This window comes from Chiloscyllium plagiosum, chromosome 15 (genome assembly GCF_004010195.1).
Source record: "Chiloscyllium plagiosum isolate BGI_BamShark_2017 chromosome 15, ASM401019v2, whole genome shotgun sequence".
NCBI lineage: Eukaryota > Metazoa > Chordata > Chondrichthyes > Orectolobiformes > Hemiscylliidae > Chiloscyllium > Chiloscyllium plagiosum.
The window spans coordinates 28,306,479-28,322,785 of NC_057724.1; the positions used below are offsets into that span (position 1 = coordinate 28,306,479).

Here is a 16,307-nt window from a genome sequence, read left to right on the forward strand (position 1 = left end):
TATCTAGGACATAGTTATACTCATGGAATCACAGCTTACAGAAAATGTCAGGTTGTGAGTCAGTTCTCTGAACTTTGGCACAAGCCCTCATATGTGAGTAAAGAGGAGTTTGCAGGGATGACAGGACTGTTTCTACTGTTGTCTTTTCCGGTGCCTAAGTCGATGCCAGCTGGTCCGTCTATTTTCATTTCTTTTTTGAGACTTTGTAGCAATCGATTCAACTGAGTGGCTCGCAAGGCCACATGTCTGGAGTCACATGTAGATTAGACCAGGTAAGGATGGCAGATTTCCTCCTCTAAATGACATTAGTGAATCAGATGGGTTTTTCCGACAATAGTTTTATGGTCATCAGTAAATTCTTAATTCCACATTTTTAAAAACTGAATTAAAATTCCACCATCTGCCACAGCAGGATTCAAACTCTGGTCCCCAGAACATTAGCTGAGTTTCTAGATCAATAGTCTAGCGATAATACCCTAGGCCACTGTCTGCAACAAGAGTGATGACAACCCATTCACTTCACAAGGCTGACTATATGATCTGACTGCTTCATCTTTGAAATGGTCCTTATTGCAATTAAGTCATAAAACCTAATGAGTGCTCTGTCCACCCCTGCAACCAAGGTAAAAATCCATTCCAGATTAATCAACTTGAAGTCTTCTTTACTGACAGAAAGGATGGCAATCAAAATAAGACGAGGTAATTGCAATGCAATTCCAAAACACCATAACTGCACATAAATCAACATTAATTGATAAGATCACTGACAGGTGGCAAGATTATCATTGCCTAAAACACTCAGATAGATAACATATTAGTAGCTGCAGAAAATTGCCTTGTGATTCTTCTTCCTTTGCTGGAAGACAACTGACTTAGACTTGGTATCTTCTGCATTGACATGGGACATATCAGAAATTCATGATGTGGTGGGTTATGGGCAATAAAGCCCCTGATTATGGGTGAAATTTTGGGCACCCCAATTCAAGCATAATATTTTATAAGAAAGTAATTGTATATTGTTCAGAATCAGAATTTTACAGTAATTCCTACCTTTCACATATTTGGTAATAAAGGTCATCTTGAATGCCATCCTGCAAAGGCACATTCACAGTATAATATCTTCCTTTCCCCATTCCAACATCTGCCACATCACCTGTTCCTTGAGAAACAGTCACAAGAAATCGTTAAATAACTCTGAACCAATGCTCTTATCAAGAAGAAAAATTGAAGTGACAGCAGACTTACCTGGGAAGAATCCAGGAGAATATTTGTGAAAAGATACAGTCATGACTTTAGATGTAAAACTGAATGCATCTTCTACACCTAGAGAGAATGAAAAATATGACAAAGATGACCACAGATTGTGGCATGCATACTTTACTGGTGCACTGACTGTAAGAACACGTTCCGCAATTTTGCTGATGCAAACTGCCAAATTGTTCAAAAATGACTATTAGCATACATACAATGCATTATATTAATGACAAATAGTCTGTTAATTTCTTTCTAGCTTCTGTTCACAAAGTAACACACTTATCTCAGCCATAATACATTGAGGGAGGCCAGATCGCTCTCTGACAAGAGGAGAAAAATTACAAACAATGACTTCAGGCCAATGCTCAGTATCTACGAGAAATCAGTTGTACACTAGCACTGTTAAAGATTTGGGAAAAGGTCACTTACTTAATATCTTCAATATTCATCATAGATTAAAGGTTATAACATTAGATAAGCAAAGTTCCCAATCTACCTTAGCCAAATTGCCACTGAAAACGATGTATTTGACCTGGTGTTGTGTGATTTTAAATTTTATTTGACTTTATTTACATTTTGCACATTTTTAGACTTATTACATCTTTCTCAAATTGAACGTGCAATTGTATCATATAATAATAAAAGGGATCCAGGGTATCCCTTACTGTGAAATGATAAATTAATCCTATCTCATTACACAACACCAAATCTAATATAATCTTTTCCCTGGTTGGTGTGATGTATTCTTATAAGAACTCTCTTAATCATCTTGATCTCCAAACTACTTTGCCACATTAACTTATCAACTTCATCTAAAGTTTAAAGTCCCCCATAATTAAGAGAATAGATATTTCCAATCAACCTATCCAGAGGGACATGACACACCTCGAGACCAGAGGGGATTTGAATTTGTACTTTCTGGCTCAGAAGTAGGAACAGAGCCCTAAAACAATGCATTTCATGTATCAGTCAGGATGCACTGTTGTATCTATTCACAGTTGGAATGAACTGTCAGAGCAAGTGGTAGAGGCGAGTCCAATTACAACATTCAAAAGACATTTGAACAGGGTACATGGATAGGAAGGGTTTAAAGAGATATGAGCCAAATACAGGAAAGGGGATTAGTTCAGTTTAAGAAACCTGGTTGGAATGGATGAGGGTCTGCTCCATGCTGTGTAACTCTATGAAGTGAAATCCTTAGATAATATACATGTGATGTGCTTTGTTTCTGATCTGCCTCAGTTCATCCCTCTTTAACACAACATGCCTGGTGGTCCCAGGTTCCCCAAGGAGCACCATGTGGACAATCATCTCAAAGTGGACACCTGATTGACACAGACAACAGAACTCCAAACCTCAAGCAATCCCACAACCTCAGCCTTCCAACCATGTGTTCATAGACAAATCACTGCACCAAATAATGATTATAGTATACTTGCAATAAACTCACATTATTCATTTCATAAAACAAAGAACTGCGAATGCTGGAAATCTGAAACAAAAACATAAATTACTGGAGAAACTCAGCATGTCTGACAGCATCTGTGGAGAGAAAACAAAGTTAACATTTCAAGTCCAGTCTGAAAAAGGATCACTGGATTTGAAACGTTAACACTGTTTTCTCTCCACAGATGCTGCCAGGTCTGCTGAGCTTCCCCAGCAATGACAGTGCAGTCTTTATTAGCGCCAAACTGATGCTGTCAAATAAAAGCTTCATTGAAAGAATTAAAAGATAATTCAATACATAATGTAATGAAATTGTGAAATACACAATTAAATTTATTTAAACCCCTATTTGGATATTATAAATTATTTGAAGATGCAAAAATGCTTTAAAATCACTACTTTCCGGGAAGCCGGTGAGAGCAGTGTACAGGGATTCCCAGCACGCTTGTCCTCAAGTCAACAGCAACTCTGTTGGTTAAGTTATAAGAGTAAAATGAATGACAGTTTCATCTCTATGGTGACCTTGCCATTGACTCAAGAACAACAAGTCGCCCATGCATGCAATACAAGGAAAACTGCAACATCAAGTTGACTGGGATCAGATTTGATGCAAAGGAAACCTTTGCCGCTGACTGGAGTGTCTGGAGACAAGCAGCCAAGGAGGATTTGGAAGTGTGAGGACAAAAGAAATGGCCAGATGGTGGAGAAGTAATTCAATACATAATGTAATGAAATTGTGAAATACACAATTAAATTTATTTAAACCCCTATTTGGATATTATAAATTATTCGAAGATGCAAAAATGCTTTAAAATCACTACTTTCCGGGAAGCCGGTGAGAGCAGTGTGCAGGGATTCCCAGCACGCTTGTCCTCAAGTCAACAGCAACTCTGTTGGTTAAGTTATAAGAGCAAAATGAATGACAGTTCCATCTCTATGGTGACCTTGCCATTGACTCAAGAACAACAAGTCGCCCATGCATGCAATACAAGGATATCTGCAACATCAAGTTGACTGGGATCAGATTTGATGCAAAGGAAACCTTTGCCGCTGACTGGAGTGTCTGGAGACAAGCAGCCAAGGAGGGTTTGGAAGTGTGAGGACAAAAGAAATGGCCAGATGGTGGAGAAGAGAGTCGAAGGAATAATATCAGTTGACCCTGAAACAAAGCTATTCACCTGTGTGAGCTGCAGAAGAAACCTCCATTCACAAATCCTCTGGCCCATGCAGGCTATATTGAATCCAAAAGTCACATACACCTTGGGCACGGTATATCATCTCCTAGATTAATAGATGCCAGCTGATCAGATGATGCAGTTAGAGTGACATATACAGAAATCCATTCAGAGTAAATGTTTAAAAGACAAAAGGTAGTCAAACTTTGCAGATAGCAAATTTGTGCATATGCATGATGTAACACAACTGGAGATGAGAAGAATGAGAGATAATTGGAGTGAAACATGCAAGGTCTGAGAAGGTTTCACAAGGTAGGAGCTGAGAGATTGCTTCCCCTCCAAGGACATTTAGAGCAAAGAGTAACAAAAAATATGTGTTAAAGATACAGATGAGAAGGAATTTTTTTCTTCCGAGGACAATTAGTTTTTGAAATCTCTTCTCCAAAGAACACTTGAGGCTGGGTCATTTAAGATATTCAAAGCTGCATTATATAGATTTTTGATCTGCAAAGTGGTCCAGGATTATTTGGTCAGGCAGAAAAATGGAGTCAAGGTCACAATCAGATCAGCCATGATCTTACTGAATGGTGAGGAGGTTCAAGGGGCTGAATGCCTCTGACCAGAAATTCACCAAAGATCTTTAGACAGCACCTTCTAAACCTACAACAACTTCCATTTAGAAAGACAAGGGCAGCAGATACATGGGAACACCACCATTTGCAATTCCCTTCCAAGCCACTCACCATCCTGACTTGGAAATATATTGCCATTCCTTCACTACCACTGGGTCAAAATACTGGAATTCCCTCACTAAGGGCATTGTGGGTCAACCTACAGGATGTGGACCGCAGTGGTTCACAAAGGCAACTCACTATCACCTTCTCAAAGGCGACTAGGGACAAGCAAGAAAATGCAGGCCAGCCAGCCACACACACATCTCATGAGTGAATTTTTAAAAAATCCATTCCTATTGCAAATAATTTTTCAAATGTATCTGCCTTATGTCAGGTGTCACACTGCCACATTTACGTCAGTCATTTCTAGCCACATTGTTCTGACTTTTAGTTTAATCCCAGGTCTGAAGCAAAGTGAACTTCGAACTGATTCCAACTGGGTGGAGGAATTAAATTCTGTAGTAATTCTGAAGGAATTAAATTATTAATACTGGATTACACACAGCTTACATATGAGACAAGTATGATGCAAGAATAGTAACGCTCCTGCCCTTATAAAATAGCATTTCCTTGAACTTGCCATCAGCAATGTTATAGGAGATTCTCTAATTCCTTAATTACAATATCTTGATGAAAGTTATAAAGATGAAATCAAACATTCAATCTTACCATCGCCATGGTGTAGATCCAGATCTATGTATAAAACTCGATCAAACTTCTTTCGCAGTTTTAAAATGCCAAGCACAGCATCATTCAGATAACAAAACCCTGATGCTTCATCTCTTCAGAAAAAAAGACAAACAGACAATGAGAACATGATGGTTTTTCTCCCTGTAGAATTAACTTTTAAAAGTTACTTCCTGGGACATGGCTGCACACTGGCAATTTTGTCAATCACTAATTGCCCTTGAAAAGCTGGAGATGAGCCACTCTCCTGAGCTGCTGAAACTCTTGTTGGTCCGCTCATGGTGCTGATGAGTAGGGAATGCCAGGATTTTGACCTACAGATGATGAAGGAATTGCAATTAATTTACAAGTCAAAGTCAGAAATGTGACTTGGTGAGGAATTTTCTTCATGCTAGGTGCCCTTCTTCTCGGTGATAGAACTCGTGGGTTTGGAACAAAGTTCCATCTAAGCTGCATAACTGGGCAACAACCTGAAATTTCCCACATAAATTGTATACAAATAGGCCCTTTTAAGTTATTTTATAGAAGTTTTTGAAGTGTCTGTTCACTAACAAATAATTTCCACATTTAAAAAATACTGAAGCATACTTTAGATTGAAAGGTGCTGTCAAAGAAACCATTGCAAGTTGTTATGCACTATATAGACAGTATACAATGCAGAATGAATTCATTGAATGTACCAGCAATGGAGAGGGCAGATACTTAAGATGGTGATTGTGGTGGTAACCAAATTGTTTCCACAAACTAAAATATGCTCATATTTGCATTAAAACTAAGAGTCCTGATAAACTGTAGTGAGGAAACCCTAGATGTTACAGGACATTCTGGTATAACGCATGATTTGTCAACATGAATTGTCCATAACGCAATTGATGAATTGTGGACGCTGTTTGTATAACACAAACTTTCTACTGAACAGATATAGCGATTTTCTATAGCAGTTTGCCATATAGTGATTTTCTATAGCAACAGGTTGCAAAGGAACACAACTGTCGCATTAACGCAAAATGACCTGGATGTGGTACATGAACACAAGTGATGAAAACTTTCATCACTATTTCCAAAGGATGTCATCCTGGACCATCCATGGTTGATATTTCCTTTCGCAATGTAATTAAAAAGTGCACAAGCTATATCCATGCCAATTTCTTGCTGACTGCATTAATATTCTGGAATGCAAACAAATGTAAATCATACAAACTGGCAGGATATTGTGTGTTCCATGTTTTTGCTGTCAAACAAACATTCACGCACACTAGGTATAATACATATTTAAGCACACGGAAACCTTTCATTTTTTAAAATTTGTCTTCAACTGATGTCATAAAGTATATTCAAGCAAACTGAAAATACTCAACAGCTCTCAATGAAGATGGACCTTCTGTCAAAATATTTAAGTATGAGCCCAGGTGCCTTTGGGGGTAAGAGCCAATTGCATGTATAAATAAATATGGCATTTAGTGTTCGTACCCCTAAGCCAGAAGGCCCAGGTTCAAGTGTCACCTGCCTAGAAGTGCCACAATGTGTCTGAACAGGTTGGTTAAAAATATTAGGCAGAGAGGTTTTGATGATGCGCTACCTTTGAGTCAGAAAGCCCAAGTTCACTTGCCACCTGCTCCAGAGGTGGGTCATAACATGCCTGAACAAGTTGTTCAAAAATATTTAACATTTGGTGGAATGTCGTGAATAGCTGGCATTCAGATGTTTAGTCTGTTACAGCAGAATGAAGTTCATTTTCAGAAAATACAATGCAACTTGAAATTACAGTCATAGAGTTACAAGGACATATAGCACGGAAACAAGACCCTTCAGTCCAACTCATCCATGCTGACCAGATATCCTAACCTGATCTAGTCCCATTTGCCAGCACCTGGCCCAAATCCCTCTAAACCCTTCCTGTTCATGTACCCATCCAAATGCCTTTAAAATGCTGAATTTGTACCAATCTTCACCACTTCCTCTGGCAACTCATTCCATTCATGCACCACCCTGTGTGTGAAAACGGTGCCTCTTAGGTCCCTTTTATATCTTTCCCCTCTCACCCTAAACCTATGCTGTCAGTTCTGGACTCCCCACCCAGGGAAAACACCTTTTCTATTTATCCTATCCATGCCCCTCATGATTTTATGAACTTCTATAAGGTCACCCCTCAGCCTCCGACGCTCCAGTGAAAACAGCCGCAGCCTATTCAGCCACTCCCTTAACTCAAATCCTCCCACCCTGGCAACATCCTTGTCAATCTTTTCTGAACCCTTTTAAGCTTCACAACATCCTTCCGATAAGAAGGAGGTCAGAACTGCACACAATATTCTAAAAGTGGCCTAACCAATGTCTTGTACAACTGCAACATGACCTCCCAACTCCTGTACTCAATACTCTGACCAATAAAGAAAAGCATACCAAATGCCTTCTTCACTATCCTATCTACCTGTGACTCCACTTTCAAGGAACTATGAACCTGCACTCCAAGGTCCCTTTGTTCAGCAATACTCCACAGGACCTTACCATTAAGTGCTCTGATTTGCTTTTCCAAAATGCAGCACCTTGCATTTATCTAAATTAAACTCCATCTGCCACTCCTCAGTCCATTGGCCCATGATCAAGGTCCTGGTGTACTGAGGTAACCTTCTTTGCTGCCCACTACACCTCCAATTTTGGTGTCATCTGCAAACTTACTAACTATACTTTCTACGTCCACATCCAAAACATTTAGATAAATGATGAAAAGTCGTGGACTCAGCACCGATTTTTGTAGCATATCACTGGTCACAGGTCATAAGTCTGAAAAGCAACCCTCCACCACCACCCTCTGTCTTCTACTTTGAGCCAGTTCTGTATCCAAATGGCTAGTTCTCCCTGTATTCCATGAGATCTAACCTTGCTAACCAACCTCCCATGAGGTACCTTGCCGAACTCCTTACTGAAGCCCATATAGATCACATCTACCGCTTTGCCCTCATCCATCCTCTTTGCTGATGATGTGACTGATTTTGTGTTCATCCAAATTAGCTTCCAGTGTGAGTAATATAGCCATATTGGATGATAACAAAATTGATAAGATTAACTTTTGAAAAGAACTAATAAGTTTAACTCAATAATCATTAAACCATGTATTTGAATTGTTACTACAGCATGATTACTGGAGAGTTTACAAAATCAAGTGCCATAACTGACATGGTTATGGATTACGAGTTGCCAAGTGAGATTAGGCTGAATGGTTGTCAGCTTGCATAGACATGATGAGCCACATGGCCTCCCTATGTTAAAAAAAAAATTATGATCTCTGACACTTATCTCTCTTTTTCTTCTGTTCCACCTATCACCACCAATATTTTCTGACCCTTTTCTGTCCTGTATCATGCACATAGCCCCCGATGACTGTGAGAAACAACTTGATTGCATATTCCTGCCATTGCGACTCTTCAGCCATCTGCTGGAAGGTTGAAAGCAACTTTTAAAAGTAATTATTCTATTTTCCCTCCAGTAAATGAGAAATGGAATAAAAGAAAAAGAGAGATAAAGTGTCAGAGATCATAGCTTTCTTTTAACATAGGGAGGCCATGTGGCCTATCATGTCTATGCAAACTGACAAGTAACCACTCAGCCTAATCTCACTTGGCAACTCTTAATCCATAGCCATGTAGTTATGACACTTGATTTTGTAAATTTCCAGTAACCATGCTGTGGTAACAAATTAAAGACATTGACTAATGATTATTGAGTTAATATTGTCAATTCTTTTCAGATCCTACCTCCCTATGAAACCATTCAATACCAATTGGCCACAGGACTAGGTATCCAAAGACAAAAATAGCTCTGAGGAAGAGTCAATTGACCTGAAATATTAACTTTGATTCCTGTCCACAGATCTTGCCAGATTGCTGAGTTTTTTCCAGCAATTTCTATTTTTTGTCTTTGATTTATAGTATCCGTAGTTCTTTTGTTTTTTTTTCACTAGGTTATCTAGCATGCTCTTAACATCTTACAAGTACTTAAAGGTAGAATTCAACAATACACAAAACCTAAAAAGCCAATTCAAGCACTTTTCCAGTCCACAATTGTTTACATGAAAGAAGTACTCCATTATAAGAACAGTAAAAATTAACAGGCAGTGGAATAGGCCATTCAATTTGTCATGACTGATCTGCGACCTGAATTCCATCCTCCAAATTCTGTACTTCTACACCTTCAAACTAAAAAATGGCCTTTGAGTATCTGTTTCTGTCACTGTTCTGACACATACACAACATTAAAAAAATTATACATCATAACATTAAAGTCCCCAGTCAATACAAATGGAATTCTTAAGTGATTAGACTTGAAAAATAATCAACTAATTAAATTACACATTTGTTATAAGTTATATTACTTTCTTTATCTGTTTCTTTTTTAAAAGTTCTATTATTCTATTAACAATATCTGTCTTTTTGACACTACTTTGAATGACTAAACACTTGGAAATATTATAGACAAGATGAAAAGACCTGTAGCTTTAAGATTTTGAGATCTTACTGAAATATAGTTTCAGTAGCTAATCAAGGAGGGTCAAGACTAACAATGTTGCTTGGATATTAGCAACATTGTTATCAAGGCAGACTGAGCAGTGACTTTAATTACAGGGTAATATCTTTTTCAGTCTTTTTTGACATCTTTGTTGTTACCAACACCATGACCAATTCATCCATCTCACCCATTCATCTCCATCAAATTACTATCTCATTTTCATCACAATTAAAACACTTCATTTCCAAAATTCTGTTCTCCAAACCCAGTTTTCTCCTTCATATTAAGGAATCATCCCAAACACACTGCTCATCATTTTTATGCTATAGATATGAAATCAATTTCATATAGTTCAATGACAATGTGTTGTAGCTACCACTTCAAAACTGAACAAGTCAAACTTTTATTCAGCTCAATAATGGTTAAGTAATATTTCTAGTTTCCTATCAGAAAATGTGTGGTCTCCAACCTCCAGTTACCATGTCAACTAATCCAAGATAAAAAATCTTAATTTTGAATTAAACAGATTGTCAACTGTCCTTCCCCACACCCTGTCCAAGCCAGAGACCACCTCAGAACTAAGTGGGCTTGCTCCACCACCTCACTGTAGATATCCTATTCCACAGGTTCATTATCTTAACACTCATTTTTGCTAATAACCTCCTTGATAATCGCTACCTCCAATTTTACATAACTGAGAAAGTCTTACTCAGCCTACCTCAGCTATTGTCTTCAATCATACCATGTCACTGTATCCCTGCTCATTTAACTTTAATCCCCTATACTGTTTTGTCACTATTCCTGTAATGGTAGCTGTTCCTTCGAAGCCAATGCCCACTACTATTCTTTATCTTTGATTTCAACATCTTATCAACTTCCTAACCACTTTAAAAAATTTCCAAAAAAGTATTTTCTTTCACTGCTCTTTGTCCTCAAAGACTCCTCTTCTGCTCAATGCCTTGTTTAATGCTCAGAGAAATTACTCCTTGCATGCTGAATACCAATAAATACACAAATTGCTGTTGATGAAAAGATGTTGCATTTTTCAACACTAATTCTTACTTCTCAAAGCTCAAAATTTACTTTCAAATCTTGAAAATAAGTATCTTTTATGGACATAAATGAAGCCCTACTCACATTTTCTACAAAATATTAAACAGACAGTCCCCCCTTATCTATATGCTGTATTTCACATGCAACTTTAAAAAACAGCTTAGGCATCTAAGTGGGATTCTCTTGAAACACTTAAAGCATGTGATGAACAGGTAATGCCAAGGTTAAGTAAAGGCTAACTGCTATGGAAGGTGGTCTTTGTAGGAGGAAATCTATCTTGGTAAGTCATACCCCTGCTTCTGAACCAGAACTTTGAGTTCAAGATCCACTTTATGACCATTGAACAAGTTGAATCATCAGTCTGCTCGGTTCGCAACATTTTCCCACTCTTAAGCAAATGTTGACAGGTCTGTGTGAAGATCAAAAGCAATGGCTGCCAAGAGCATGAGGAAATTGGCTTCCACAGTATAGCCAGATCATGACAGATGGAATAAATTTGACAGACTGCATGCTGCAGTGAGAGCATTAAGATATATGATTCTGATATTGTGATATTATTGAAATCAATCTTTTCAAACTTCTGTCACTGAGTGTTTATTCTTTACTACTTCATTCATTGCTTCAGGTTCCTACTTCTTGCCTTAGTTTTTCAATCCATTCACCCATTCTTCCCCCACCTCCCCAAATCTCTTTTTCAGAGGCCAGGCATCCCAATATTTGTCTGCTTTTTCAGTGATAATCTACCTCTCATCCTATTGTACTTCCTGTGATGCACTCCCTTCTGGCTACTCTGCTTCTGCCATGGTGGGATTCAAACCCATGACTGTAGAATCTCTGGGATTCTGGATCACCAGCTGAGTGAGGGAAGTGGCAAGCAGTACCATTTTTAAAAAACATAACGCAGTGAGGTTTCTTTGGCAGAGCGGGAAAGAGATCATAATCTGAAGGTCAGGATATGGGGAGGAGGCTACAAATCAGAGGTTAGGGCTTGGGGAGGGATTGCAAAGTAAGAGGATTAGGGAGCAACAAGTCTGGGAAATAGGGTTGATGGTGGGAGGGGTGGTACCTATACTTGAGTACCAAGTCAAAATTTTTCTTTCACATTTTTAAATTTTTAAAATTACATCATTTACTAAGTAGGAATTTAGCAATATAAAATATTGCAACCTAGCAGATATGCTTTTTAATTTTTTTTCTGAGAAGGTAGGTCTTACAAAAACCTAGTTTTATTATTGAGAATCAATGCTTCTCTTAATTTTGTTACATTTAAAGATGGAAATTTCAGGAATGCAGCCACAACTTTAAGTGAGAATTTACTGGTAACATTGTTAGTTCAAAAGGTATGAAAGATAAAAATTGTTTGGTTGGACTAATAACATGGAAACTGGGCGAACAAAATTCTGCAATTAATGAAAATTCCAAATTAACTATGTCTGCAGTTATGTATTTTGTCCGATTAATTGATGGAACATTAACCAGATTGAAACAGTTTATCCTACCACACTGGACAATGAACACTAAATAAAGATTAAACTAAAAGACACAGAAGGTTCAACATTTCCACAAATAACTTTTCTCTTATATCACAGGTCTTCTAACATTCAAATCACAGTATCATTGCTAAGGCTCAAACAAAAATGCAGTTTGATGACTGCTAGCATATTCAGAGATTTGCTTTTAAATTGTCTGTCACATTCATGATTTTGTCATTCCTTGAGATGCTGAGAATGTCAAGAGACACTGAAGGTGAAAAATGCTGAGCTTCATTCTTGATAGTTGTAAGTTGTCCGTACTTCACAGCTGTACAACGAGGGCTAATAACATAGGCCTGGCAGCTGATTTTTCTATGCATGTGTTGCATTGTGCATCGAGTGAGATTGTCGGACACTGCAGACTTAAGATAGCTGACTTCAAAAACCAATTCCAGGAGAATGTCACTTGCAAAGATGGAGGGCAAAGATTTAACAAACTGTCCATAACCATGGCTTTCATACTTTTAGTCAGTGAAAACAGGTCACAGACATGGGATAGACATTCCATAAATCTTTACAACTGGGTTTCTGTATAAGTGATTAACACAACTTCATCCATACAGCAGAGTTCTCAGATTAAGATTTACTATATTTTTGTCTTCACTTTCAAATTAGACAGATTGTAGAGCTTGCCATCTGATCCAGTATGGAGGTATATGTCCTCATATTTGCAGAAAAGGCAATGGTTAGGACCATGGAGAATAAAGTACCAAAGTGAGGCTGGGACATGGTCCTATTTCATTCCATTTTTCACTCAAAATGCTGAAAATAGTATCATAAAACGACAGTACTTTTTTGTTAGGAATGGATCAAATACAATTCACAAGTTTAGGTGGAAGCAAACTGATGTTCTGATAGTTTAAACACTCAGTGAACACTATTTCTGTGAGACATCTCTTGGCTGCTTGATGCTCTCTTACAATTTGCTATCATGGTTAAGTAAGCACAGAACTCTTGCCATTGATTCCTTACAAGCAGAAAGGATTCAGCAAGGATAGAATTCCAGGTAAACTGCTTAAGTGTTTAAAGTCTCACTTACATTCACACCATCATGACCTCTGCCTTCTTTGTTGCAGGATAACATCCATTCCACAATGACATGCACAATATAATAGATGGAAATGTGTTGCTGGAAAAGCGCAGCAGGTCAGGGAGCATCTAGGGAACAGGAGAATCGACGTTTCGGGCATTAGCCCTTCTTCAGGAATGAGGAAAGTTGGTCCAGCAGGCTAAGATAAAAGATAGGGAGGAGGGACTTGGGGGAGGGGCGTCGGAAACACTTTTCCAGCAACACATTTCCATCTCTGATCTCCAGCATCTGCAGACCTCACTTTCTCCTGCACAATATAATAATCAAGTTACACAAAAACAAAATAAATAGTGGAGATGCAACAACTCCAGGAGATGTTAATCCTCAGCATTGCCAGGACAGCAATTGTTAAGAATCATACTGCAAAGACTCTAGAGCACAGCGTGGACATGACCATCTCCATACGCCAGCTACAAGGGCTCTCTACCTTGCTTTCATCAGTTTCACAAAAACGCCGCTAACAGAGCAGGACACCATAAGATTCTGGAGAAATGAGCCCTTTACACAAGGCAGGCAAATGTAAAACAAGCATCTAACTTGACCTTGCTCCACTTCTGCTGGGAGATTAAAGCTCCTTCCTCCCTGGATTATTGGGTTGCACTCCAAGTGATGCTTTGGACAATCATATATACTAAGAGCACTAAGTTGCTGTTGTCCTTCTCTTTAAAGGACATTGACAACAGCACAGGTGTTGAAAGGCCTGAGGCACCAGCCTGGAGTGCATTGAAACAGTCAGATATAGAGGTAACAAAGGCAGGAGTGATGATTGCAATCTCTCATACACATGGCCTCAGACACCATCTCAGGCTGTTGTTTGATATTAGAGGTGGAAATAGATGGCCCGCGTGATGGCATGAGTATGAGAATAAAAGTTCATTTCAGGGACAAATGTAAACCAATGTTGCAAACAGATGCATTTAATCTCCAACTGTAGCCAGGTGAGAGATTGAATGAATGGCTAGGGAATGGAGTTTGGGGCGGGAACCAAAGACAATACCTTCATTATTTTTCGTAACATTTAACTGCAACAAATGTTTTGCTCATCCTACATTGGACATTGAATAAGGAGGCTGGTAAATTTGGCAATTGTGGAGGAGTTGAGAGAGATAGAGGTGTGTTTGAGTTGGATGTCATCAGCATACCTTTGAAAACTAATGCTGAGCTTTTGGATAATATTAGCTAAAGGGAAGCACATAAATGAGAAATAGGATTTGTGAAAACTTTAGCATTGGTTTCCTTGCTTTATAAAGCCAAGGATCCCATGTGCTTTCTTAAAAGCCTTATCAACTTGTCGTGCCTTCCTTAATGACTTGTGAACATTTAGGGGTCTCTGTTCCTGTGATCTTTTTAAAATCAGACCATTTGGGATTATTTCATTCAACATTTTGTCCCATTTGCAATGGTTTCTCTTCCTGCTCCCCTCTGTTACTTCGGTTGTTCCTTTCAGGGTCCATTCACGGCAGCCCTCCCATTTAAGTTTGGTAATTAATTCTATGCACTATAAACCTTGGAGGAGATTTGTCAGAATCTTACAAAGAACAAAAAATTCAGTTACAAAGAGAGATTGAAGAAATTGCTCTCATTGGAGCAGAGATGTGACTTATGGCAGATGTGATACAGCCAATGAAATTCATGAAGCTTTTATTGAGAGTAAATAAGGAGAAACCATTTCTACTTGCTGAAGGATCAGTAATTAGAGGACACATCTGTGGACAATGGGCAAAAAGGTCTGAGCTGATATCATGAAACTATTTTCACGCAGCAAGTATGATGATCTGGATTACACTGCCTATAAGGATGTTGGAAGCAGAAATCATATCAGCTGGTGCAGAAGGCCATTCAAGAGGGGAGAGCAAAAAGACAAGTAGTTGTTATAGGGGATTCTATAATTAAGGGGACAGATAGTATCCTTCGCGAGCCAGATCGGGAGTCCCACATGGTGTGTTGCCTGCCTGGTGCTTGAAAGGATATTGGAGTGGGAGGGAGAAGATCCAGTTGTGGTCCACGTTGGCACTAACAACATAGGCAAGGCTAGGAAGGAGGACCTGTTTGGGGATTATCAAGTGTTAGAAAGGAAATTGAAAAACAGGTCTTCGAGGGTCATAATCTCTGGATTACTGCCTGAGCCACGTGCTAATTGGCATAAGGATAAGAAAATTAGGGAGGTAAACACATGGCTAAGAGATTGGTGTGGGAAAGAAGGTTTCCATTTCATGGGACATTGGCATCAGTTTTGGAACCGGGGAGATCTGTACCGATGGGACGGTCTCCACCTGAATCAATCTGGACCCAGTGTTCTAGCTGAAAGGATAAATAGGGTGGTCACTATGACTTTAAACCAGTGAGTCAGGGGGAAGGGAAAGGGAAAGCAACAGGGAGTATAGAGTCAAGTAGAAAGATAAGCAGCAGGTTAGGCATGTATGCAGGGTTTAAGTTCAAGGCAGACTAGGAATGAAGCAAAAAGGAAGGATAACTTAAGACATGTTATGAGAGATGTTGGAAATCATGAGGATAAGAAAATTAGCATTTAGGCACTTTACCTGAATGCTCGCAGTCTTCGTAACAAAGTAGCTGAATTAACAGCACAAATCATCGTGAATGATTATGATGGGGTAGGCACCACAGAGACGTGGTCTCAGGGAGTTCAGGACTGGCAATTAAACATCCAAGGATTTACAACTTATCAAAAAGATAGGGAGATGGGCAGAGGGGGTGGGGTTGCTTTGTTAGTTAGGAATAAAATTAAATCTATGGCACTGAATGACATAGGGTCAGATGAAGTGGAGTCTGTGTGGGTGGAGTTGAGGGACCACAAAGGCAAAAAAACCATAATAGGAGTTACGTACAGACCTCCGAACAGTGGTCAGGACCAGGGGTGCAAGATATACCAGGA

The 16,307-nt window shown here is 38.9% G+C and overlaps 1 protein-coding gene across 3 annotated transcripts in view; it reads right to left on the reverse strand.

Annotated features, from left to right (window-relative positions):
- The window catches only part of hdac8 (histone deacetylase 8), a 71,418-nt gene that overhangs the window by 28,461 nt on the left and 26,650 nt on the right, over positions 1 to 16,307 (reverse strand). For all 3 annotated transcript variants that reach the window (XM_043704543.1, XM_043704546.1, XM_043704545.1), the window contains exons 5-7: positions 5,219 to 5,331; positions 1,246 to 1,323; positions 1,051 to 1,159 (exon numbers count right to left, since the gene is read on the reverse strand). In XM_043704543.1, the coding sequence (XP_043560478.1) occupies positions 1,051 to 1,159; positions 1,246 to 1,323; positions 5,219 to 5,331 (300 nt within the window). The remainder of the gene's footprint in view (positions 1 to 1,050; positions 1,160 to 1,245; positions 1,324 to 5,218; positions 5,332 to 16,307) is intronic.